Source organism: Onychomys torridus, chromosome 16 (assembly GCF_903995425.1).
Source record: "Onychomys torridus chromosome 16, mOncTor1.1, whole genome shotgun sequence".
In the NCBI taxonomy this organism is placed as follows: domain Eukaryota; kingdom Metazoa; phylum Chordata; class Mammalia; order Rodentia; family Cricetidae; genus Onychomys; species Onychomys torridus.
The window spans coordinates 63,512,535-63,537,540 of record NC_050458.1 but is presented as its reverse complement, the minus strand read 5'-3'; the positions used below and the strand labels follow the sequence as shown (position 1 = coordinate 63,537,540).

At 47.5% G+C, this 25,006-nt stretch overlaps 1 protein-coding gene across 1 annotated transcript; it reads left to right on the top strand.

The window, feature by feature from the left end:
* Window positions 1–3,936: 3,936 nt before the first annotated feature.
* On the top strand, window positions 3,937–24,851 carry Ddx23 (DEAD-box helicase 23). Its single transcript, XM_036208627.1, has 17 exons — window positions 3,937–4,027; window positions 11,285–11,490; window positions 12,808–12,918; window positions 16,840–16,933; window positions 17,178–17,243; window positions 18,171–18,309; window positions 18,637–18,770; window positions 18,866–18,978; window positions 19,145–19,288; window positions 19,380–19,605; window positions 19,905–20,050; window positions 20,568–20,745; window positions 21,336–21,578; window positions 22,508–22,659; window positions 22,819–22,927; window positions 23,538–23,712; window positions 24,040–24,851. The coding sequence occupies exons 2-17, from the start codon at window positions 11,285–11,287 to the stop codon at window positions 24,261–24,263; spliced, it is 2,460 nt and encodes an 819-aa protein (XP_036064520.1). The 5' UTR covers window positions 3,937–4,027; the 3' UTR covers window positions 24,264–24,851.
* Window positions 24,852–25,006: the final 155 nt, after the last annotated feature.

Below are 25,006 nucleotides of genomic sequence, written 5' to 3'. Positions count from 1 at the left end.
CTACACAGAGAAACCCTGTTTCAAAAAAAAACAAAAACAAACAAACAAAAAAAACCCAAAAAGCCAAACAAAACAAAACAAAAAAAACATGGATACAAATCCAGAGTGTCTAGCTCTAGAACGTGTTTTGAGACAGGGTCTCACTATATAACCACAAGTGACCTAAAAGTCACAGAGATCTGCCTACCTCTGCCTCCTGAGAGCTGGTATCAAAGGTGTGCACCACCATGCCTGGCTGCTGTAGCCCAGAATGGTTTCTAACTTGCTATGTACCAGAAGATGACCTTGAGCTGATCCTCCTGCCTCTACCTCCCAAGTGCTGGGATTACAGGGCTGTGCTAGCATGTCTGGCTACCAAGCCTGGCTTTTCAATGTGCACTTGGAATTTGTTTTCTTTTACTTCTTTCCTGTCTTTTCTCCTCCTTCCCAGCTCGTCAATTTCAGCCTCTCTCTCTCTCTCTCTCTCTCTCTCTCTCTCTCTCTCTCTCTCTGTTTTAAGATTTATTTATTATGTATACAGTGTTCTGTTTGCATGTATCCCTGCAGGACAGAAGAGGGTGCCAGATCTCATTACAAATGGTTGTGAGCCACCCTGTGGGTGCTGAGAATTGAACTCAGGACCTCTGGAAGAGCAGCCAGTGTTCTTAACCTCTGAGCCATCTCTCCAGCCCCTCTTTCTCTCTCTTTGAGAGAAGGGCCTTGTTGAATTGCCCCGGATGGACTCACTCTGGGCTTAAGTGATTCTTTCTCCCCAGCCTCCTGAGTAGCTAGCACTTGCTACTGTATCTGGCAACGAAATATACTTATTTATTTATTTTTTAATTATTTTGTGGGGAGGGCAGGAGTTGAAACTGAATCATTTATTTCGTTTTTGTTTTTTTAAGACAGGATTTCTCTGTATAGTCCAGGTTGTCCTGGAACTCATCTGTAGATCAGGCTGGTCTTGAACTGAGAGATCCGCTTGCCTCTGCCTCTAGGGTGCTGGGATTAAAGGCATACACCACTACCACCAGAGTCTTATATAGCTTGAACTCACTGTATAGCTAAGGGTGGCCTTGAACCCCTGATAATTATACCTTCACCTCACAAGGACTGGTATTATAGGCATACATCATCACACCTGGCAGAGTATGTGCTTTTAACTGCCTTTGCTAGCCCATCCTGTAAGGCAAAGAGTATTCTTATTTTGATTTTTTAAGTAAAGAAATAGAAAAGCCTACATAATATACACTATGCATATTATACAGTGTATATAATATATTATGTAATTATGTATATATAAATGTATATATATATACATGCAGAAGAGCATACTGTTAGTGACTGAGTTAGCATCCAAACCAAGTCTCACTGTTAACTATATTACACATACCCCTTATTACTAGCCATGTGGCTAAGTCGGAGACCAGATTTGCTCCTTACTAAATATAATCTTGGGGGCTGGAGAGTGGCTCAGTGGTTAAAGTACTTGGCTTGCAAACATGAGGGCCTGAGTTCAAATCCTTGAACCCACATAAAGCTGTGTGTGCTCATGTCTGCAATCCCAGGGCTCCTACAGCAAGATGGGAGGCAGAAAGAAGGTGACAGGCAAGGACTAAGACTGCAGGTTGTCGTGTGACCTCCACAAAATGGCAAGCCTGTGCCCACACACATGAACACATCACACATGTGCCCCACACAAACATACCAAAAATAGTCTTTATGTCCTTAATCCCAGGAATAAATGTTTGGGAGAGAGTCAGGAGAGCAAAGTCAGCAAGTGTGCTGACGTTCAGTGTCGTTCTTACATGTGTTGAGAGAGGTTCAAAGTCCTAGGGGACTGTCACTGTGAACTTGGACGGGACTTTTCATCTTTCTGAGTCTCAACTCACTCTTTTAAAAAAGTTGTTCACTTAGGGCTTGGAGAGAAGGCCCGGTAGATAAGAGCACTGGCTGCTCTTCTAGAGGACCTGGGTTTGACTCCCAGCATCCACATGGCAGCTCTCAACCCTCTGTAACTCCAGTTCCAGGGGTCTGACACTCTCTTTTGGCTTCCTTATGCCCTAGGCACCATATGGTACACATACATGGATACAGTCAAAAAAAACAAAACAAAACAAAACCCTGAACACATAAAATTAAAATAAATAAATCTAAATAGATGATTGTTATTATAGAATTCCGAAAATAAGGGGAGGTAGGGACTCTCAAAGCAAACGAACCTGAAGAAGTCAGACTCCCTTATTTGAACTTTGTGGGCTTGGAAGGCATATGTACTCCCTATCAATAAAATCGAGGAATGCCTATCTCACACTGATATGACAACTAAGTAAGACAAGTAACATTAGCCTAAGTGTCTAGCCAGAGCTGGACACTAGGAAGACTGTCAATCAATAGCTGAAGATTTTTTAAGTTCCCACCCATCTGTGGTCTGTCGGGCTTTATTTTATTTTATTTTTTTATTTTTTTTGGTTAAGGTTTCAGTCTATGAGTGGAGCGCCCTCTAGTGTTGATTGTGCCCAATAGCTCTCAGACTGACTGAGCATTCCCTGTGCTAGAAGTCGGGACGTCAAAGGCGACTAGCGCTCTCCCAAAGTCTAAACTACACTGTCCGTGAAGCTGAGATTTTGGATTGGGGTATATTCTGAGACCCTGTTTGAGAACAAAAAGAATACATAGAGTGAAAATCCAGACTGGATGCTGGAGAGATAGATGGCTCAGAGGTTAAGACCACTGGGTTTTCTTCCAGAGGACAGAGGTTCAATGCCCAGCACCCACATGGCAGCTCACAACTGTTTGTAACTCCAGTTCCAGGGGATCTGACACCCTCACAGAGACAGACATGCAGGCAAAGCACCAATGCACATGAAATAAAAGGAAAATTAAAAAAGAAAGAAAGAAAAATCTCTGAGATTAAAACAAAGTTGATGGTGGGGAAACGTTATGAAAGGAAGTACTGGGTACCCCAGTTACTCTCAGCCATCCTAGCAGGTGCAATTTTCATTTTGTTTTGGCAGGTGCTGATGGTGCAGTTTGAACCGAAGAGAAAGTGGGTATGTGACTAGAAGAATTGAGCAGACGGATTTGGGGAGAGCCTGAAGAAAGAAACCAACAATAACAAGCAGCCTAAGTGGGCAGATCCTAAAGAACAACAAAATAAGGAAGCCAGGGTCCCATCTGGAATGTTGAGTTTAGGGGAGGGCTGGAGAGATGAATCAGAGGTTAAAAGAACCGGCTGCTCTTCCAAAGGTCCTGAGTTCAATTCCCAAGCAACCACATAGTGGCTGTAATGAGATATGGTGCCCTCTTCTGGTGTTCAGGTATGCAAGTAAGCAGAACACTATATACATAATAAATAAATAAATAAGTCTTTAAAAAAGAAAAAAGCGTTTAGGGGAAAGTCCTTCCAGGGAAGCCTTTTGAATGTTGGCTTATTATTTATTGGAGAAGGGCTTGGGGTATTAAGGAATTCACTGTCCTGGGGGCTCAAGGTTGCTAAAATACCTTCCTATGAAAGGAGTAGTTCTACTGTGAAAACTGTACTACTTCTTTGTGGAATATTAGGTTACTCCAGTTAACTAATCTTTAGTTCATCCAGCTGTAAAAGGGAGGCAATAATCTCTCTCATGATTTTTATAAAAACATTTTTTTCAAAAACAGTAAATTATTTGTTGCCGTAAAAATTCCCTCGCTGTAAGCCGCTAGCTATGACTGCGATCATTAAATGCAGTGTCTATGAGAAGATTCCAGAGAGCCTGAGCCACGGGAGAACCTTGCAGAACCTTGCGAAAATTCTTACTCCCACAGAAACCGAACCTTCGACGAACCACATTACCCAGGAGACCTTGCGGCCCGGTCGGCCCTCGCGCCGTGCATTCCGGGATCGGTAGTTTGGGGAGCCTAGTCGTCAGCTCGCGCCGTGCAGGCCCAGGAACTCGCCTTCCCGGCTACCCGCGCGGCCAAGGTGCTCCTCGGCGATCAGGAAACGCGAAAGATGGCGACTGCTCGGCGACGTTGAGGCCGCGTTAGGCGGTTCAGGCGCGGGGTGGTGAGTCTTGGGCGGTGGAGGCGGCTCGCACGAATTTGGAGAGTGGGCGAGAGCGGGGAGATAGCCGTGGCCTCCGCTTCTGGGACTGGACGGACGGGGAAGGATGCCTCAGGGAAGGGGCACGATCCGGGGAAGCTCTGGCGGGCAGGAGCGGAGGGGCGCGGGCCTCGGGAGCAGTGTTGGCTGCCTGGGGCACAGGCCACCTCCAGGGCGATGTTTGGAGCCAGGCTTTGGCCCGTGGACATTTCTTTTGCAGTACCTCAGTCTGACTTTATTCTTGTTCCCCTACTTCGGCCAGACTGGAACTCTGAGACTTGTAGAAACCAGCCTGTGCTTTCCCGCTTCGGCGTCGCCAGTGTTACTGCTTTTGCCGGAAATTAGTTCCAACCCTCACCCCAAATCACACCTCTTCAAATCCTCCCCATGCTTAAAAAAGCTCAGGAGCCACTTCTCCCCTGGATCTTTCCCTATCCTCTTGTGCGAACGGGAAGAAACGACTCCTTTGAATTCTCGCAATACTTCATCTGAGCGTTCTTCATCTTGGCGTGTCTCGTGCCTTCGGCTGCTTCCTGTTGACAGAATTTCATTTTGTAACTTCCACAGGGCCTAGAACCTAGTCTTGCATGATAGTAGCTCTTGATAAACAATGAAATGAAAATAATTTGCCTTTGCCCTACAACAGAACCGGGAAGCACAGCCAGGGTCTTCTATAATCATTGTTGCCTATATTCACATTTTTGTTTTGCACACAGGGTCTCTTGTAGTTCAAGCTAGCCTTCAACTCAGTTTGCAGCTTCGCCTGTCCTGTCTTTGAACTCTCAGGCCTGTCTTCACCTTCCTAGTGCCAAGATTACAGCCGTGGATTACTTAGCATTTTCCCAAGCTTTTTAATGTGTGTGTGTGTGTGTGTGTGTGTGTGTGTTACATATATATGTTATTGCAGTTAGATATCAATAAAGAGAGAGAGAGAAGAAAAACAATATTTTCAGGCACATGTCATGGTGGCCCACGCCTTTAATCCCAGCACTCAGTAAGCAGAGGCAGGTGGATCTCTGAGTTCTAGGCCAGCCTCGTCTATAGAGGGAGTTCCAGGATAGTTACACACACACTTCCTTGTAAGTCACAGTCTATTTTACTTTTATAGTCAGTTGCAATTCCCTTCCAGACACACTCCACTCAAGTTTGTGTTCGTCCCCTTTCCTGCCGTGGGAGCAGCTGTAGTGAAGGCCAGCAGTCGTCCCCATGCCTCCCAAATCTCCAGTGGCTCTTTCTTTGAAATGCTTTTGGTTTCTGCATTGTTATATTTGACACCCCTACCCCATCCCCGCTTCTGCTTTTTCTTGGTCTTTTCTCTGGTTTCTTGTCGGCACTTTTCAGTGTTGGAGCCAGAGCTGGGCTGCGGCCCTCCTCTTGTGCTGTTTTATGCACTGCTGCCTGCTTAGGTGATATTAAGACACAATGACTTGAACGGGCGTCTCTGTATTACTGACTCAGGTTTTTGTCTTTATGCGTCTCTTTGGAGTTCCAGATTTCTCTTTTCTGTTTGCTTTCTGAAGTCTCTCTTTGGTTGCCTTATTGATATCTCACAGCTAGCAAAAATAGGTCTTCTGTTCTGTTCCTTCCCTAGTCTCCTCTGGCTGTTTCACTAATGGCAACGAAACACAGTAGATTGCTCACACTGTGTATTTAGGACTGTCTGCCCACTGTCTCATTCCTCCCCAAACTTGGACAGTAACATGTTTACTTTATCATCAAGCAGAGAATGCAAAAGAAGTTGTTTCTGCAAGTTGTGTATGTGTGTGTATGAGTGGTGAATGCATATGTGTTGGGGGGCAGAGAAGGACACTGGTGTCCTGCTCCATGTGTTGAGTGGTGAATGCATATGTGTTGGGGGTCAGAGAAGGACACTGGTGTCTTGCTCCATGTGTTGAGTGGTGAATGCATATGTGTTGGGGGTCAGAGAAGGACAATGGTGTCTTGCTCTATGTGTTGAGTGGTGAATGCATATGTGTTGTGGGAGGGCAGAGAAGGACACTGGGTGTCCTGCTCCATGTATTGAGTGGTGAATGCCATATATGTGTTGTGGACACTGGTTGTTCTGCTCCATCATCTCATTCCCTTGAGACAGGGTCTCCCATTGAACCTGGGATGACCTCCTGTCTCCACCTTCCTCGAAGCCATGGGGTTACAGGCATGTTTGACCATGCCTAGCTTTAACTAGCTTTAACATGGGGACTGGACATGGACAGCTAACACTTGTACCTGCTGAGCCATCTCCCCAGCCCCACGAGCTGTCTTTACCAATCTTTCTTATCAATACGTCTTGTCAGCTCTGTGTACATTTCTAGAACAAGCTAATATCCTCTTCTGCTTAGATATAGTTGCCCCTTGTGGTTATCTGAGGAGAACCGGCTATGCTCATGTATCTTCTATAAAATGTAACAGTATTTGCATATACCCTACATGACCCCCTGCATATTTTAAAAGGTTTTCTAGATTGTAATTATAAATGATAAATGGCTATGTAAATTGTTGTTTTGCATTGTTTGGGGAATAGGGATTTTTAAAATCCACAAGTTGAGTATTTAGAATTTCCTTGAATAATTTTGATTCATGATTGGTTCAATTTGTTCGTGGCAATGGTTACACAGGGCTCACTTTATCGTAGTAGCATTCTAAGTCACTTGAGTAATTCTTTTCTAATAGAATATTGGGTTTTATACCCTGTTTAAATCTCTCCCTCTGAGCATTTCCATTGGTTTTAAGTTGAAATCCAATGCTTTTGCCCTGATTTTTTTTTAAAGCAATTTCATGATTTGACTTCTGCTTACTAATCTAATTTTTTTTTCCTTTTTATGGTACGTATGGATGCTTTGGGTTCATTTATCTCTGTGCACCACTTGAGTGCCTGATACCTGAGGAGGTCGAAACAGGGTGTTGGATTCCCTGGAGTTACAGGTGGTTGTGAGCCACCATGTGGATGATGGGGACCAAACCCAAGTCCTCTGGTAGAACCAGCCAGTGCTCTTAACCACTGAGTCATCTCTCTAAGCTCCATCTTACCTTGTAAAAAAATTATTTGTGTCGCTGGGCGGTGGTGGTGCACGCCTTTAATCCCAGCACTCAGGAGGCAGAGGCAGGCCGATCCTTGTGAGTTTGAGGCCAGCCTGGGCTTCAGAGTGAGTTCCAGGAAAGTTACAAAGCTACACAGAGAAACCCTGTCTCGAAAAACCAGGAAAAAAAAATTTGTATTTACTTTATTGTGTGGTGTAGGGGGAGTGTGTGCCACAGTGCCACATGGAGAGGCCAGAGCATGTGGAAATCATTTCTCATTTTCTTGTGTGGGTCTCAGGGATCAAACTCAGGTGGTCAGCCTTGGCAGCAGCATGTTTTCCCCTGAGCCATCTTGTGGACCCCACACTGACCTCATCTGGACTTAGCTTCCCTTTGGGTCAGTACCCACTCAGCTGCAGTCTCTTGAAAGTGTCAGACATGCTAAGCTGGTTGCTGCCCCAGTGCCTTGGTGCTGTCTATCTGACCGTCTGTTCTTTTTCTCGATCCTTCCATGGCTATTTCTTCCATCATCAATCTCAGTGTAAATGTCAACCTAAAAATTCTTCCTGAGTGTTCATTCTCTTGTTCATGTCTCCATCTTATATTACTCCGTTTTGTTACCAGTTTTGATGTGCATTCTGAGTATTTGAAATGATGTGCTACACTGAATGTAGAATGTATGAAATCGGAGGCTTTGCTTGTTTATGGCTCATCCCCGAGACCCAGAGCAGCTTCTGGCACTAGTGGCTGCTCAGTACATATGTGTGCACTTTCAATTCCAGCGTTTGGGATTAAAAGCCGGCAGATCTCTGTGAATTAGAGGTCATCTGATCTACAGAGTGAATTCTAAGCCAGCCAGGACCACATAGAAAGACCCTGTCCTAAAATAAGAACAAAACAACAGCAGCAGCAACAAAGAAAGAACAAGGTCCAGGATGCTTTAAAGAGAAAACAACTTTTCTTTTGGATTGTTTCCTTAGGGCTGTAAGTAGGAGAGACATACTGGGAAATGTATGATGTGCTGATTTGGAATATTCTGTCGTTTTTTTAGTTAATCATGAGATAAAAATAGGTTGCCTTCACCTTTAGAAAGTGTTATTTGTTCATTTTGGTTTTCTCATCCTTAACATTTTCCCTTCTTAAGCATATGGCAGTTACTGGCATGGGAAGAGGGGATTGTAACAAAATGCTTAGGCCTCTGATATTCCAGCTGAGTCATTTGGGAATACACTCCTAAGATAATGTGCCCAAGTCATGGGGTGATGATGGAATTGAGGCAGTCTCAGACTTGTGTGTCCCTTTAGCGCCTAGCTGAATTGGTTTTTATAGTCCAGGAACAGTTGGCAGTGTGGTGTGCTGTGCATTGGACCCCAGGGAGGCGCTAGATGAGATTACTGCTCAGACCTCTCGGGAGGTGGGTCAACAAGACAGTCATCAGGCTGTGAGGGCCTGAAGAGAGAATGCCGGACAGTATTTCTGTGACTTCTGGTTGGGACACTTTTGTTGTTTAATGTTTTATATTGAAATAATTCCAGTTTCCTGGGAAGTTGGAATGTGCTTGGAGTTGCTGTGCACCCTTCACAGTGTTTAACTGGAGCTGCTGCTGCTGCTCCTTCTGCGGTGTGAGTATGTGTTTGTGTGCATAGGTCAGAGGCTGACATCAGGTGTCACTTATTTTACTTTATTTTCAAATCTTTGATGCTTCACATTTATTTAATTGTGTGTGTGTGTGTGTGTGTGTGTGTGTGTGTGTGCATGCTCACTTGCCATAGTGCAGGTGTGGAGGTCAGAGGACAATGTAGGAGTCAGTTCTTTCCTCCCACTATGTGGGTTCTGCAGTTTCTGGGCTCAGACTTGGCAGCTAGCATTGCTACCCACAGAACCATCTCACATTTTTTGAAACCAAGTCTCTCATTGAACCTGGAGCTCATCAGCTTGGCCTGGCTGGCTGGCCATTGGCTCCAGAGACCACCTGTCTTCTCCTAGCACTGGGGTCTGTTGCTAGAGTTTTCCTGGTCCTGCCTGACCCACGGTCAGGACAAATCTCTCTCACCCGCCAGTCCCACAGCTGTTCAGACCCGACCAAGTAAACACACAGAGACTTATATTGCTTACAAACTGTATGGCCGTGACAGTTATCCACTTCTTGTTATCCACTTCTCCTATCTTAAATTAACCCATTTCTATTAATCTATACTTCGCCATGTGGCTCATGGCTTACCTGTACCTTACATCTCACTTGTCATGGCGGCGGCTGGCAGTGTCTCTCTCCTTCAGCCTTCTACTTCCCACAATTCTCCTCTCTGCTTGTCCTGCCTATACTTCCTGCCTGACTACTGGCCAGTCAGTGTGTGGGTTTTTTTTTTGTAATATTTTTCAGAGTTTTATTTATTATGTATACAGTGTTCTGTCTATATGTATGCTTGCAAGCCAGAAGAGGGAACCAGATCTCATTACAGATGGTTGTGAGCCACCCTGTGGGTGCTGGGAATTGAACTCAGGACCTCTGGAAGAACAGCCAGTGCTCTTAACCTCTGAGCCATCTCTCCAGCCCCCCAGTGTTTTATTTATTAACCAATCAGAGTAACACATTTAACATACATAACATCCCACAGCAGGGGTCACAGATGCATGCCCCACCCACCCCTGGCTTTTCTGTGTGGCAGTGGGATCCAAGTTCTGATCTTTATGCTTGTATGGTGGGCACCTTACAGACAGTCATTTCCCCAGCCTAGAGCAGTGTGCATAGCCTGTGGGTTGAGACCCCTTTGGTAAGCCTCTGTCTCCAAAAATGTTTACATTAGGGTTCATAACAGTAACAAAATACAGTTATGAAGTAGCAACGAAACAGTTGTATGGCTGGGGGTCACCACAGCATGAGGAACTGTGTTAAAGGGTCACAGCATTAGGAAGGTTGAGAACCTCTGTTCTAGAGCTGCAATTCTTTAATGAGTAAACGGATTCTGTTTCTCCTCCAAAAGAATATGTGTCTATTTATGGTGTGTGGTGTGTATATGTGCGCATGTGCACACGCTGGCATAAAAGATAGGTGTAGGGAAGGAGAAAGAAAGGGAGTATGCATACCATAGAGTATGTGTGGAGGTCAGAGGACAGATTGCCCAGGGTTGGTCTCTTTCCACCATGTGGGTCCCAGGGATCAAACTCAAGCCATCAGGCTCCCCCCCCCCCCCAAGTTATCTTGCTAGCCCGAGAAAATTTATGCTGATCATGGTGGGCTAGTTATCTAATAGACTCCTAGAAATAGAAATCGGTAGTGTTGGGCTGGAGAGATGATGGCTTAGTGGATAAGAGCACTGGCTCCTCTTCCAGAGGACCCAGGTTCAATTCCCAGCACCCATGTGGCAGCTCACGACTGTCTGTAATTCTAGTTCCAAGGGAACTGGCAAACACCAATGCACATGGAACTTACAAAAAAAAAAAAAAAAAGAGTTGGGGATTTAGCTCAGTGGTAGAGCGCTTGCCTAGCAAGGCCCTGGGTTGAGTAGCCCAGGCTGTCCTGGAACTTACTACTTAGCCCAGGCTGGTCTTGTGGTTATTCTTCTGCATCAACTTTCCAAGTGCTGGGAATGTAAGCTAATAAATACATTTGGCTTCTAACACATCTTTCTAACAATAATTCTTTGTAGTTTAATTACAAGAACATGGTATACCATGGTGTATATTTAGAAGTGAGTATACATCCAGGTGTGTGGTGGCACTTTGGAAGCTAAGGCAGGAGGATCACCAGGGTTAAAGGCCAGCCTGTGCTGTGTAAGACCCTGTCTCAACAAACAAATAAGTGAATACTTAAAAAGAAATCACAGGAAGACAGTATAGTGTAGTGAATAAGAATGGGCCTTTAAATTATTTATTGTTTGTTTGTTTGTTTGTGAGACAAGGTTTCTCAGTTTAGCCCTGACTGCCCTGAAACTCGCTCTGTAGACCAGGCTGGCCTTGAACTCACAGAGATCCGCCTGCCTCTGCCTCCTGAGTGCTGGGATTAAAGTGTGCCACTCTCCTGACATAAGAATGGACTTTTAAAGCCAGACGACTAGGTCTTTGCTATCTCGAATCTGTGTTACCTCAGGCAATTAGTCTATGTACCTGTCCCTCAGTTTTCTCATCTATGAAGTAGGTATACTACCACATTGTTGTCTTGATATTTACTGAGCTGTGCATAGTAATCACTTGTCTTTCTCACAGATGGCAGGAGAGCTGGCTGACAAAAAGGACCGAGACACATCACCCAAGGAGGAAAGGAAGCGATCACGGACTCCTGATAGAGAGCGAGATAGAGACCGGGACCGGAAGTCCTCCCCTTCTAAAGATCGGAAGCGGCATCGGTCGCGGGAGAGGCGGAGAGGAGGTAGCCGTTCACGCTCTCGGTCCCGTTCCAAGTCTGCGGAGAGGTGAGGTGACTTTGTGTGTCTGTCACACAAGAACTGGAGGACATTGATGCTGCCAGCATTAAGCGGCTGCTTTTCATGTACTACCCTGCCCTGTCCCCGGTGGCCTGTGAGCACTTTCCACTTTCTCTTTCCATTTTCCCTTGGTTTTCTGACGTGCAGTATTGCTGTGTAGCCCAGGTGGACCAGAACTTACGCGTCCCTCTGCCCCAGCCTCCTGAATGCTGTGGTTATAGGTGTCTCTCATATATAGATATAGATATAGATATAGATATAGATATAGATATAGATATAGATAGATAGATAGAGAAAGGGGATTTATTAGAATGGCTTACAGATTGTGGTCCAGCTAATCCAGCAATGGCTGGCTTCACCAGAAAGTCCAAGATCCAATAGTTGTGCAGTCCATGAGGCTGGATGTCTCAGCTGGTGTTTGGTATGCGCTGGCGTTCTGAAGAAGTCGGCTCTAATGCCAGTGAAGGAGTGGACTTGCTAAGGAGGTGAGGGCAAGCAGACAAAGAGCAAGGCTTCCTTCTTGCTTGTCCTTACACAGGCTTCCAAGAGAAGGTGTGGCCCAGGTTAGAGGTGTGTCTTCCCACCTCCCAAGATCTGGAGTAGAAGTGGATCTTCCAGGGCTGGAGAGATGGCTCAGAGGTTAAGAGCACTGACTGCTCTTCCAAGGGTCCTGAGTTCAATTCCCAGCAACCACTTGGTGGCTCACAACCATCTGTAATGAGATCTGGTGTCCTCTTCTGGCCTGCAGGGATATGTGCAGACAGAATACTGCATACAAAATAAATTTTTAAATTTATTTAAAAAAAAAAAAAAAAAAGAAGTGGATCTTCCTACTTCAAACTAAGCAAACCCCGCTCACAGGTGTGCCCTCCATCTTTGGGTGTAGTTAAGTTGACACCCAAGTATAGCCATCACAGAGAACTTGTCTAATTAAGGCTGAAAGCTGTGGAGGAAGACATGATGTCCTGCACGGCAGCACATGCCTGGTGTTTCCACCTGCACTAGCGTGCATTCCGCCTGCACATATACACCATACACACACACACACACACACAGACACACAGATAAAGTGGAGTGTGGTGGAAGACACTGGATGTCAGCTCTAGCCTCCACACATGTACACAAGGGTACGTGTGTACACCAATGCACACCACACACAGATCTTATTAGGATTTCCTCAGTTTCCCTGAGACATAGAAATCCAGTGTGCTCAACTTTACTTTGGGGAGAAAGGGGCATGGGAACCTTTCTTAGGTCCTCAGTGAGGGGAGAAGCTCTAGATTTCTTGAGTCTTTCATTTTCCAGAGAACGACGCCACAAAGAACGAGAGCGAGATAAAGAGCGGGACCGGAACAAGAAGGAGCGGGACCGAGACAAGGACGGGCACAGGCGGGACAAGGACCGCAAAAGACCCAGGTAGGGGTGGGGGTGGGGGGTGTCTGCGGCGGACGCGCCGGCTTTCCCTCTGCTCAGGTCGTGGGAAAGTGACCTTCCTTAGCAGCTCCCGTGGTCATTTCTGCAGAATGAACCTCCTGAGAAAGCTGGCGTCTTTTTCACTTACTTGTTCTTCTAATCAGTGTTTTCTTGCATAGACCAGGTTGCCTTGAACTTACTGTCTAGTCACAGGTGGCCTTGACCTCTTGTTCCTCCTGCTCTGCCTCGAAAGTGTGGGATTGCAGGTGTGAGCCACTGTGCTCTCAAAGTAAAATGGCTCTCCTTTAAGCAGCCTGTGACCTGTGGAAATAATTAACCACTGTCTGACCCAGAAGACCCTACAAATGAAGTAAACCAAGGAGTCCACATCTTCATGTTTGCTTTAAGAACACCTGTGTAATTGCCCATGCCATTGAGGGTGTGCATATCTAGAAAGCCACTAGTATCTGAAGGATGTCACTTTAAAATGTACCATACCAGCAGTATGATGATAGGGTCTGTAGATGTGCCCAAGCCAAACAGTGGGGCGGACACAGCATTGGTACCCCTAAAATAACGGGGTGGACACAGCATTGGTACCCCTAAAACTGCACTGACTTTTGCTGCCCATGCTTACAAGTGCAGAGTAGTGCTGAACCTAAGGGTTTAGACGTTGATTTGTAGTCACTGAACAGCCAGGTGCATAGAGCACCTGAGAGGTGCTGGTCGCTTGGAGAGCTCATGGGAGCTTCCCTCTGCAGTGAGATGACTCTCATGGAAGAGAGACAAACTGGTTCCTAAGCCAGAAGCCAAACGAAAGGAAAAGATAGCCCAGAAGCAAAGACTTACAGCACAGGGATCATTTAGCATAAAGTAAAGGCAAATAGAAGTAAAAAAGAAAGTAGAGTGGGGGTAGGGAGGGTCAGTGGTAAGAGCACAAGGCCCTGAGTTCAGATCCCAGCACCCAAAATAAAAGTCAATGCTTCCAGGCAGTGGTAGTGCATGGGGAGGCAGAGGCAAGCCTGGTCTACAAGAGTGACTTCCAGGACAGCCAGGGCTACACAGAGAAACCCTGTCTTTTTCTTTGTTGTTTGTTTTTTCCCGAGACAGGCTTTCTCTGTGTAGCTTTGCGCCTTTCCTGGATCTCGCTCTGTAGACCAGGCTGGCCTCGAACTCACAAAGATCCGCCTGCCTCTGCCTCCCAAGTACTGGGATTAAAGGCATGAGCCACCATAGCCTGTCGAGAAACCCTGTCTTGAAAAAGAAAAGAAAGAAAATAAAGAGGATTTATTTTTATTATGTGCATGTATGAGTGTGTGTGTTGTCTGTGTGTATGCGCACGTGCGCCCTTCCACCTCCCTCTCGTGCACCAGTGTATGCCTGGTGCCCTCTGAAGTCAAAGGAGGGCATTGGACCCCTGGGACTGGAGTTGTGGATGGTTGTTAGCCACCATGTGGGTGCTGGGAAATTCCGAGGACTGGCAAGGTGGGTCAGTGAGTTAAAACACGGGCTGACCAACTAGTCTGATGACCTGAGTTTGACCTCCAGGATCAACAGATGACAGGAGAGAGCTGACTTCCACCAGTTGTCCTCTGACCTTGTACACGTGTACACACACACACTCACCACACTGGCATGCACAGTGTAGCAATACAGAATTTAATTTAAAAAAAAGAATGGCCAGGTGTGGTAGCACACATTTTAATACCAGCAATCAGGAGGCAGAGGCAGATGGATCTCTTATTTCGAGGCCAGCCTGGTCTACAGAATGAGTTCCAGGCTAGCCAGGGCTACACAGAGAAAGCCTGCGTCAAAAAAACAAAAAAAAAAAAAAGAATTGAGGCCTAGAGAGATGCTCAGCCATTAAGAGCACTGGCTGTTCTTCCAGAGGTCCTGAGTTAAATCCCCAGCAACCACATGGTGACTCACAACCATCTGTAGTGAGGTCTGATGCCCCCTTCTGGCCTGCAGGTACACATGAAGGCAGAACACTGTCTCCTTAATAAATAAATACACCTTTAAAAAAAACAGTTTGGGGTTGGGGATTTAGCTCAGTGGTAGAATGCTTGCCTAGCAAGCACTAGGCCCTGAGTTTGGTTCTCAGCTCCGGAGGAGGGGAAAAAAGTTTGCTGAGTGGTGGTGCCGCACGCTTTTAATCCCAGCACTCAAGAGGCAGAGCTAGGTGGATCTCTATGAGTTCGAGGCCAGCCTGGTCTACAGAGCGAGATCCAGGACAGGCACCAAAGCTGCAGAGAGAAACCCTGTCTTGAAAAAACCTAGACAGATAGATGAATGATGGATAGATAATAGAGTCATGCCCTTCTCTTCATCATTTCTCAGTCCTTCCTCTGTCCAGCCCAATCCAAGACACTCCCAAGAAATAAAATTTGATGACATCAGAAAAATACACACACACACACAAAAAAAAAAAAAAAAAAAGAAAAGAAAAAAAGAAAAAACCTAAAAGAAAAAAGAATTGAGAGTGGGATAGGGTCCTAGGGAGTAATACATCACTTCTCTGCAAAGCTCTTAGCAGGCTCATGGTGTGTAGGTTAAAAGTCAAGGGAGAGGACAGGTGTCTATAGAAGCTGCAGGGTGCTTTCCTTCTCTCCTAACTTGACATACGGCAGACGTGAAGACACCTGAGCTGGGGATATTGCTCAGGGGAAAGATAAGTCAGGGTGTAAATAACAGTATCTCCTCGGCTGTGGAGGCCAGCCATGTGTGCTCAACTCACTCTTAATAGTTGAGGATTGGTTTGTTTTACTTAAATGTGCAACTACTGTTTGAGGTCCCTCCTCCCCAACCTGAGACAGGGTTTCGCCTCGCCGTGTATCCCTGGCTGTCCTGGAACTCACTCTATAGACCAGGCTGGCCTTGAACTCAGAGATCCACGTGACTTTGCTTCCTAAATGCTGTGATTAAAGACTTGCACCACCACTGCCCTGCCAGGTTTTTTGTTATCTTTTTATACAGGGTCTCCCTTAGTAGCCAGGATAGTCTCCAACTTGTCTCAGCCCTCCTGCCTGTGATCCTGAGTGCTGGAATAAAGGAATGAGCCATTACACCTTTCTTGCCATTTAGATTTTTTTTCTTAAATTAAAAAAAAAAACCAAACATATATTTTGGGATTATACTATAATTACACCATTTCCCCCTTTTCTTTCCTCTCTAAACCCTCCCATACACCCTCCTTGCTCTCTTTCAAATCCTGACCTCACTTTTCCTTTTCTTGTAATTGTTGTTACATATGTGTATGTGTGTATATTCCAAAATACATCAGTACAATCTGCTCAGTACATACCTGTTACCTGTGTGTATATTCTCAGGACTGGCCACTTGGTATTGGATAACACTGGTGTGCTCTTTCCTGGAGAACACTATTTCTCCTGATCTTTGCATTGCTGGATTGCCTGTAGTTCTTTGTGTAGGGTTGAGGCCAGGCTTTCCCCATCCATGTCAGCGTACCTATTGCTGTCGTCCTTGTTCAGCCCACATTCCACAGTCATGTTGTGAGATTCATGGGTATGACTTAATTTCTAGGCAAAGCCCTCCTATGTAGCCCTGGCTGTCTGGAACTCTGTAGCCCAGGCTGGCCTCAACTCCCAGAGATCCACCTGCCTCTGCCTCTGAGCACTGGGATTAAAGGCGTGCGCGACCATACCTTGACTTCTTTAGAACTTTTGATGACGGTAGTAAAGGTCCACTTCCCTGAAGGGATTAGTCAGGAGATTCAGATAGAGTGGGGACAAGATAGGGCACAATTAGGTTTCAGAGCAGGCAGGAGCTTTAGGACATGATGGATGACCATGGGCCAGTCTTGAGTAATAGGAAAATGTCTATGGTCTTGGGAGCTCAGCCTGAATCTCATCCATGGGCTAGGGTAAGAGAGTTATGGACCCTTCTCCTTCTATTTCCTTAAAGCTTGTCTCCTGGTCGGGGCAAAGATTTCAAATCTCGGAAGGACAGAGACTCCAAGAAGGGCGATGAGGATGAGCATGGCGACAAGAAACCCAAGGTAAAGGAGACTCATGAGTCTGTCTTCTCAGCTCAAGGGAAAGTCGCTTGTTGGCTTTTCGAGACAGGGTTTCTCTGTAGCCCAGGCTGTCCTGGAACTCACTCTGTAGACCAGGCTGGCCTTAAACTCATGGAGATAGATCCTCCTGCCTCTGCCTCCCAAGTGCTGGGTGAAGGTGTGTGCCATCACTCCCTAGCTAAGGGAGAGAATCTTTATGAACCAAGGTCCCATGTTTTTTGTTCAGATCCAGCCACTGTCCCTGGAGGAACTTCTGGCCAAGAAGAAGGCTGAGGAGGAAGCTGAGGCTAAGGTAAGTATTTGGGGGTCTGTATTAGTATATTCTGTGTTAGTGTATTCTGTGTTAGTGTGTCCTGTGTTAGTGTGTCCTGTGTTAGTGTGTTCTGTGTTAGTGTATTCTGTGTTAGTGTGTTCTGTGTTAGTGTATTCTGTGTTAGTGTGTTCTGTGTTAGTGTATTCTGTGTTAATGTATTCTGTGTGTGTTCTGTGTTAGTGTGTTCTGTATTAGTATATTCTGTGTTAATGTATTCTGTGTGTGTTCTGTGTTAGTGTGTTCTGTGTTAGTGTATTCTGTGTTTGTTAGTGTGTTCTGTGTTTGTTAGTGTATTCTGTGTTTGTTAGTATATTCTGTGTTTGTTAGTGTGTTCTGTGTTTGTTAGTGTATTCTGTGTTAATGTATTCTGTGTTAGTGTATTCTATGTTTGTTAGTGTATTCTGTGTTTGTTAGTATATTCTGTGTTTGTTAGTGTGTTCTGTGTTTGTTAGTGTGTTCTGTGTTGTTAGTGTGTTCTGTGTTAGTGTGTTCTGTGTTGGTGTGTTCTGGCTGCCGCAGGCTGGGCAGCTTCAGCATCAGCCTTCTACAAGTTAGAAGTCTCAGCTGCAGCGGCAGGAGTGATGCCTCCTTCTGAGGCCCATGTTCCTAGATGTAGATGTCTTTTCTGTCCTGACACAGTCCTCCGTTGTTTTCTCATGGAACTGGGGGTTGAACACAGGCCTCACTACTGTGCTAGACAGCCGCTGTTCTCACCACGGCACCCAGCTCTGCAGCCCCTTTCTACTTTCTATTGTGATGAGGGAAGGCTTTAGCCCATAGCAGAGTCCTAGGCCTCGGTGCACTTTGGTCAACATATGTACTACCTAGGCGAGAATCGGGGTCTCTAGCAGTGCTGTGGTTGTGCCTGCTCCGGGCTCTTTGGTAATCCTTCCATCTGTCTTGAAGCCCAAGTTCCTCTCCAAAGCAGAGCGGGAGGCTGAGGCTCTGAAGCGGCGGCAGCAGGAGGTGGAAGAGCGCCAGAAGATGCTGGAAGAAGAGAGGAAGAAAAGGAAACAGTTCCAGGATTTGGGCCGGAAGATGCTAGGTTTGTTTTCTATCCCGTGCAGAAAGGGTGGGCTGAAATCCTGGAGAGCTAGAGGCCTAGACTGGAGCTGTAGCTCAGTGGTGAATACTTGAGGCCGTGGGCTTGATCCTCCACCATTGCAGAAGAGAAAAGGGAGGGTGGAGGATAGGAACTTGTTTGTTCCAGCATTTGGAAAGGAGAAAATGGTAAAAGTTTATGGGACTCTCTGCTGGCTCCCCTGTCCTGTCACAATCCGGTCATCTTCCCCGTTTGTACCTGTTGACTGGACTCTTTCCAGAACCGCTTCCTCCCCAAGCACTTGGTAGCTCTTCCTTCTTTGATCTGCAGAAGATCCTCAGGAACGAGAGCGTCGGGAGCGGCGAGAGAGGATGGAGCGGGAGACCAATGGGAACGAGGATGAGGAGGGGCGGCAGAAGATCCGGGAAGAGAAGGACAAGAGCAAGGAACTGCATGCTATTAAGGTGCGGCCCTGACCCCCCAACAGGCGTTAGGTATCTGCCGCTCTGGTCTCGGGTCAGCCTTGGCACTGACGGCTTCACTTTCTCTCCCTGAGCAGGAGCGTTATCTGGGTGGCATCAAAAAACGGCGTCGAACCAGGCATCTCAACGACAGAAAGTTTGTCTTTGAGTGGGACGCGTCCGAAGACACCTCCATTGACTACAACCCCCTGTGAGTAGCTTTGTGCCCACAAGCTGGCTCTCAGGGCCCTGGGTGGTCCTAGAAAGAGTTGTTGGCAGGAAAAGTAAGGTAGGCTGGTGGGGTGGAAAGATGGAGGCCTGGGGTGTGTTGGCAGTCTGCCCTTGCCTCCTGCAGCTCCTTTCCATCTCCATCGCAGGTACAAAGAACGGCACCAGGTGCAGTTGTTGGGGCGAGGCTTCATTGCAGGCATTGACCTAAAGCAGCAGAAACGGGAACAGTCACGTTTCTATGGAGACCTAATGGAGAAGAGGCGAACCCTGGAAGAGAAGGAGCAGGAGGAGTGAGTGATCGGTCTAGGGTGGTTGGGTGGAACCCAGACTCTACAGAAAGGATTGTACGGGTTTCTTCATCTTCACTGCGTCTGGCTCCAGGGCCAGGCTCCGTAAACTTCGTAAGAAGGAAGCCAAGCAACGCTGGGACGACCGCCATTGGTCCCAGAAGAAGTTAGACGAGATGACAGACCGCGACTGGCGGATCTTCCGTGAGGACTACAGTATCACCACCAAAGGTGGCAAGATCCCCAACCCCATCCGGTCCTGGAAAGATTCGTCTCTGCCCCCGCACATCCTGGAAGTCATCGATAAGTGTGGCTACAAGGTAAAGGGGCAGATTGGCCCGGGAGATGTGCTGCTTCCTCGGTTACATTCTAGGACTGTAATGGAGCTGGGCTGGAGAACTCTGTTCCTTCACTATTTAGTGTCTTCTCTGTCCATGGGCACCACACTACCATGCAGACACTTGCTGGTGGAAGGGTGGGCCTTTAGGGATTGCGTTTCTCCGTGTGTCCCCCTTTCCTATGTGGCTCAGGGACATGGTAGTAGCCTGTGTGCCCACTGTGTTAGCACTGTTCTGGGTCATGTGACTCTCCACCATTGCTTTGGTCCTGGTCACTGCAGGAGCCGACACCTATCCAGCGCCAGGCCATCCCCATTGGGCTGCAGAACCGTGACATCATTGGTGTGGCTGAGACTGGCAGTGGCAAGACGGCAGCCTTCCTCATCCCGCTGCTGGTCTGGATCACCACCCTCCCCAAGATAGACAGGTGGGGCAGCCGGTACCCGCTGGGAAGATTTGGTGGGTAGGAAAGATAAGGTGAACGAGCCAGTGGGGATGAGAGAGGCCTGCGTTCCCTTTGTCACAGGATGTCTTAGCTGACTGTCCTGCCCTCTCCCTCACCTTGTCCTGACGGTACAGGTGTGAACCACCACAACTGGGCTTGTGCAGTTCTGGGAGTAGAACTAGACCCTCAGACATGTTAGGTGAGGGCTCCACCTCTGATGCCTTCAGCGTGCCTCCCTCCCCAAACTGCTACCTTTAGTTTTTAAGTTTTTGTAATCAGAAGCTCTTCATTCTGGGTTGGACACTAGGAAATAATTAGATCTCATCACGGGGCAAGGATCACTCCCTGGAGAACTTGGTTATTTTGTAGTCTGACTTGATATGGAGTCACCAACCTGCCCATTCCCATGGCTGCCCTTAAGAGTGACTTTGTCCTGCTCCTACTTGTGGTTGGATGAGACCGAGGCTTACGAAGCTGTGGGATACCCCATTTACCACAGGATCGAAGAGTCAGACCAGGGCCCTTATGCCATCATTCTGGCCCCCACCCGTGAGTTGGCTCAGCAGATTGAGGAAGAAACCATCAAATTTGGAAAGCCACTAGGTATCCGCACTGTGGCTGTCATTGGTGGCATCTCCAGAGAAGACCAAGGCTTCAGGCTACGCATGGGCTGTGAGGTTTGTTTTTCAAATGAGCACCAATTAATTATAGTAATATATACTAAGTAATGCTAATAATTAGTGGGCATCACAACAGCCATATGAGTAGGTAGTGAGATATATATATAGATGAAGATGAGGCTAATAACTTGTCTGCAGTCACACATGGCTGTCAGTAGGCCATATGGAGGAGGGAACAGTTCGTAGCCAAAGCCTGTGTCTTATTACTCTGAACTGTAGATGGAGAGACTTGTTGAGGAGTCTGCTAAGAGAGCTATTCTCGTGTAGACTTCTCAGAGCAATCCCTCCATGTCGCCCCTTCCACGGTGTCAGCTTCTTCTCCATCTGAGGAAGTACCTCTTGATTATGGCCCCTGTCTAGCCCCTGGCTGGTACTCAGAAACCCATTCATTCCTGATGGAAACAGAAGGTAGCGGATGATTTCATGTCAGGTCTCAGGAACCTTAAGTACCAAATCTGACTGGAGGTTGGGATCTAGGTTCTTTATCATTGAAGGCCTGTTGCTAAGTGGGTGGATAGCTCACAGCAGAGGAAAAAAGGAAGAAAGTTGCCTGCTAAGGCCATGTGTGGTTACACTGTATCTCCCAGATTGTGATCGCCACCCCAGGACGTCTCATTGATGTGCTGGAGAACCGCTACCTGGTGCTGAGCCGCTGTACCTATGTGGTTCTCGATGAGGCAGACAGGATGATTGACATGGGCTTTGAGCCAGACGTGCAGAAGATCCTGGAACACATGCCTGTCAGCAACCAGAAGCCGGACACAGATGAGGCAGAGGACCCGGAGAAGATGTTGGCCAACTTTGAGTCAGGAAAACATAAATACCGCCAAGTAAGGAAACTTTCTTGGGAGAAGTGGGGCCACTTCCCAGGTTTGTTTCAGACCTCCTTGCCTAGGGTGAGCCCAGTGCACATGCTTCCACATGCTCACAGTGCCTGGATGCAGTCCTGTGACGGTCCAAGGGGTGCAGCTGTTAGCTTAGCCTGGAGAGCTGGTTCTAGAGAATCATGCTACTTAGAAAAGAGGAAGAAGGGCTGCAGAGATGGCTCAGCGGTTAAGAGCACTGGCTGCTCTTCCAGAGGTCCTGAGTTCAATTCCCAACAACCACATGGTGGCTCACAACCATCTGTAATGAGATCTGGTGCCCTCTACTGGAATGCAGACACAGCACTTTATACATAATAAATAAATAAATCTTTAAAAAAAGAAAGAAAGAAAGACAAGAGGAAGAAAGTGCATGGTGGCTCACACCTAAAATCCCAGCATTTAGGAGGCAGAGGCAGAAAGATGGCCCAAGGTTGAGGCTAGCTTGTCTTACATGCGAGTTCCAGGACCGCCAGATCTACATATCAAGATCCTGTCTTAAAAAAGCTAAGTAGCTGGGTAGTAATGGTGTACACCTTTAATCCCAGTACTCAGGAGGCAGAGGCAGGTAGGTCTGTGAGTTCAAAGCCAGCCTAGTCTACAGAGCTAGTTCCAGAACAGCCAGGACTGTTACACAGAAAAACCCTGTCTTTTTTTAAAAAAGGAGAAGAAAAAAAGGCCAAGCAAAAGTAAGGGGTCACGATGCTGCCTGGATCCCAGGTGGTAGCCAATGCTTCTCGTCCTTCCTGCTGTAGATGAGAAGGTCAAGATCACTGTTTCCCGGTGACAGGCTAGAGCAGGACTCATTGAATGGTAGCCCGAGATGAGCTGCTGTGGAGACAGAAGGGTGTGTGGTTCCCTCCGCCTGGGCCATGGCTGAACCTCCTCTCTTGTAGACAGTCATGTTCACGGCTACTATGCCCCCAGCGGTGGAGCGTCTAGCCAGGAGCTATCTGCGGCGACCCGCCGTGGTGTACATTGGCTCTGCAGGCAAGCCCCATGAGCGAGTGGAACAGAAGGTCTTCCTCATGTCAGAGTCCGAAAAGAGGTATGGGGCAGCTGGGTGAAAGAAGGCTTTTGTTTGCGTTTCTCTCTTTGTGGGGTGGCTGCTTGGCTGTTGAAGCTTCTGTCTGTGAGGACCCTGGATTTGTTCATTCATTGCTGAGTTGAGCATTTCCCTGTGTATCTCGTTTTCCTTTTCCCCCAGGAAAAAGCTGCTGGCAATTTTGGAACAAGGTTTTGATCCACCCATCATCATTTTTGTCAACCAGAAGAAGGGTTGTGACGTGCTGGCCAAGTCTCTTGAGAAGATGGGGGTATGTCTGGCAGCTGAGCCAAGGCTAACCTTGTGTTGCTGCTCTCTGAAGCTAGGGTTGGAGTTGGGGGAGTGTCAGCTCTCACTCTCTGTTTAATATCTGCTGCATCCGAAGTTTGAGGAAGGAAGAACTGATCAGTTCCTAGGAATCCCTTCTATTCCAGCAACAGCAGCCAGAGCCCCGGGCTCTCCGTCTAGGGGTGGGGCCGGAGAGACAGCCTGGCGGAGTGTAAGGCTATGGGGCTGTGGTCTGTACTGTCGGAGACGGTGGAGTGAGGGAGAAGGTGCTGGCGACCACTCAGTTCTTGATGTTCTTAACCTTCTCAGTCCTGTTTCCATGCCTGTCCCCTTGCCCTGATTCTCCTTCAGAACTTGTCACCTGCCTGCTCTTCAGCTCGCCAGACTGCTGTCTTTGACCCTGCCCTGTCTGCCCTCTGCAGCGCTCCTCAGTTTCTTTCAGTCTTTGCTCTAGCTCCCATGGCCCTCCTCATCTCACCTGAGCCTTCTCTTGCTTGCTGCGCTCTCCTGCCTTCTGCTCCCCCGTGCCCCTCCTCCTTTGTCTCTTCTGTGTTCCCAGCTCACTGCTGTCTTCCTCACTGCCCTCCCAACAGTACAATGCCTGCACACTGCATGGTGGGAAAGGCCAGGAGCAGCGAGAATTTGCATTGTCCAACCTCAAGGCCGGAGCCAAGGACATTTTGGTGGCTACAGATGTGGCTGGTCGTGGTATTGATATCCAAGATGTGTCTATGGTTGTCAACTATGATATGGCCAAAAATATTGAAGGTGAGTGCCAGCAAAGGTGGCTTCATCTCAGGGTAAGGAAAGACTACTTATATCCTCCCTCCCAGAGTCAGGGTGCACTGAAAAACTGTTGTAGTCTGGGCTGATGCTGTCCCAGTGTCAAGGACACTTCTGGCGTGTGAAGAGTGGAGACCCTTAGTGTTGCTGTGTGATGAGTCAGTCGTGGGACTGGGAGACAGGCAGAGTGGGTTCACCAGGTGTAGACAGCAGGAGGTGGGTTGCTTGCCCATGGAGGTTGGGTGGGGTGGAGTGGATACCACTCACCAGGATATTTGACTTGGTCTGGAGTGACATCCTTTTGCTCCCCAGATTATATTCACCGGATTGGCCGCACAGGAAGAGCGGGCAAGAGTGGCGTCGCCATCACCTTCCTCACCAAAGAGGACTCAGCTGTGTTCTATGAACTGAAGCAAGCTATCCTAGAGAGCCCAGTGTCGTCTTGTCCTCCAGAGCTAGCAAACCACCCAGACGCCCAGCACAAGCCAGGCACCATCCTCACCAAGAAGCGCAGGGAAGAGACCATCTTTGCTTGACGCACTTGATGGGGTTCAAAGACACTCTGAAGGGGGTGCTGTTCTTTTCAGCCCTCAGCTCTCTTCCCAGGCTCTCATTCTTGGGTTTAGGAAACAGATTCCCTGGTCTGGAAGCCTGTGAGGTGGGCTCCGTAGGGACAGGAAGATGTGGTAGGAAGCAGGGGGACATACTACGTCAGGTTTGGCCCACCTCTGCCCCTGCAGCATTGCTGCTGTCCTGGTTACAGGGAGCTGCCTAGCACTGTCCCCCAGCTTGAACAAACACCTGACACCTGGAGGGGACTTCCTTCAGCACGTGTGACTGCACTGCAGTACCATGTTGCCCTGACTGACCCAGGGGATCTGGCATCGTGGATTGTGGACCTTGGACTCTGTCGCGCTGACAACAGGTTGAGCCTTTGGAGCTGTGCACAGCCCTATGCCACAGGGTGCTGTGCACTCTAGGTGTCCCTCCCCAGGGAGTCTTTTTTAGATATGGGGACAGGTGAGTGACTGTGTCCATCTTTAGGTCACTGAGTGAAATTTTTGTTTTCTATTCGCTGAGAAGATAAGTTTGTATGTTCTGAGAATAAATACATGAAATATTAAGGTTGTGTCTGTTCTGGCTAAACTCCCCTCTCTGGGAACCACAGAAGTCAGCAAGAACAGCATTGGCTGAACATGGCTGGCTGAGGAATGAAAGACAGCCACGCTGAAAGAAAGGCCTAGTTTCTCACCTAGATTTGTCGTAGGTGACACCTGAG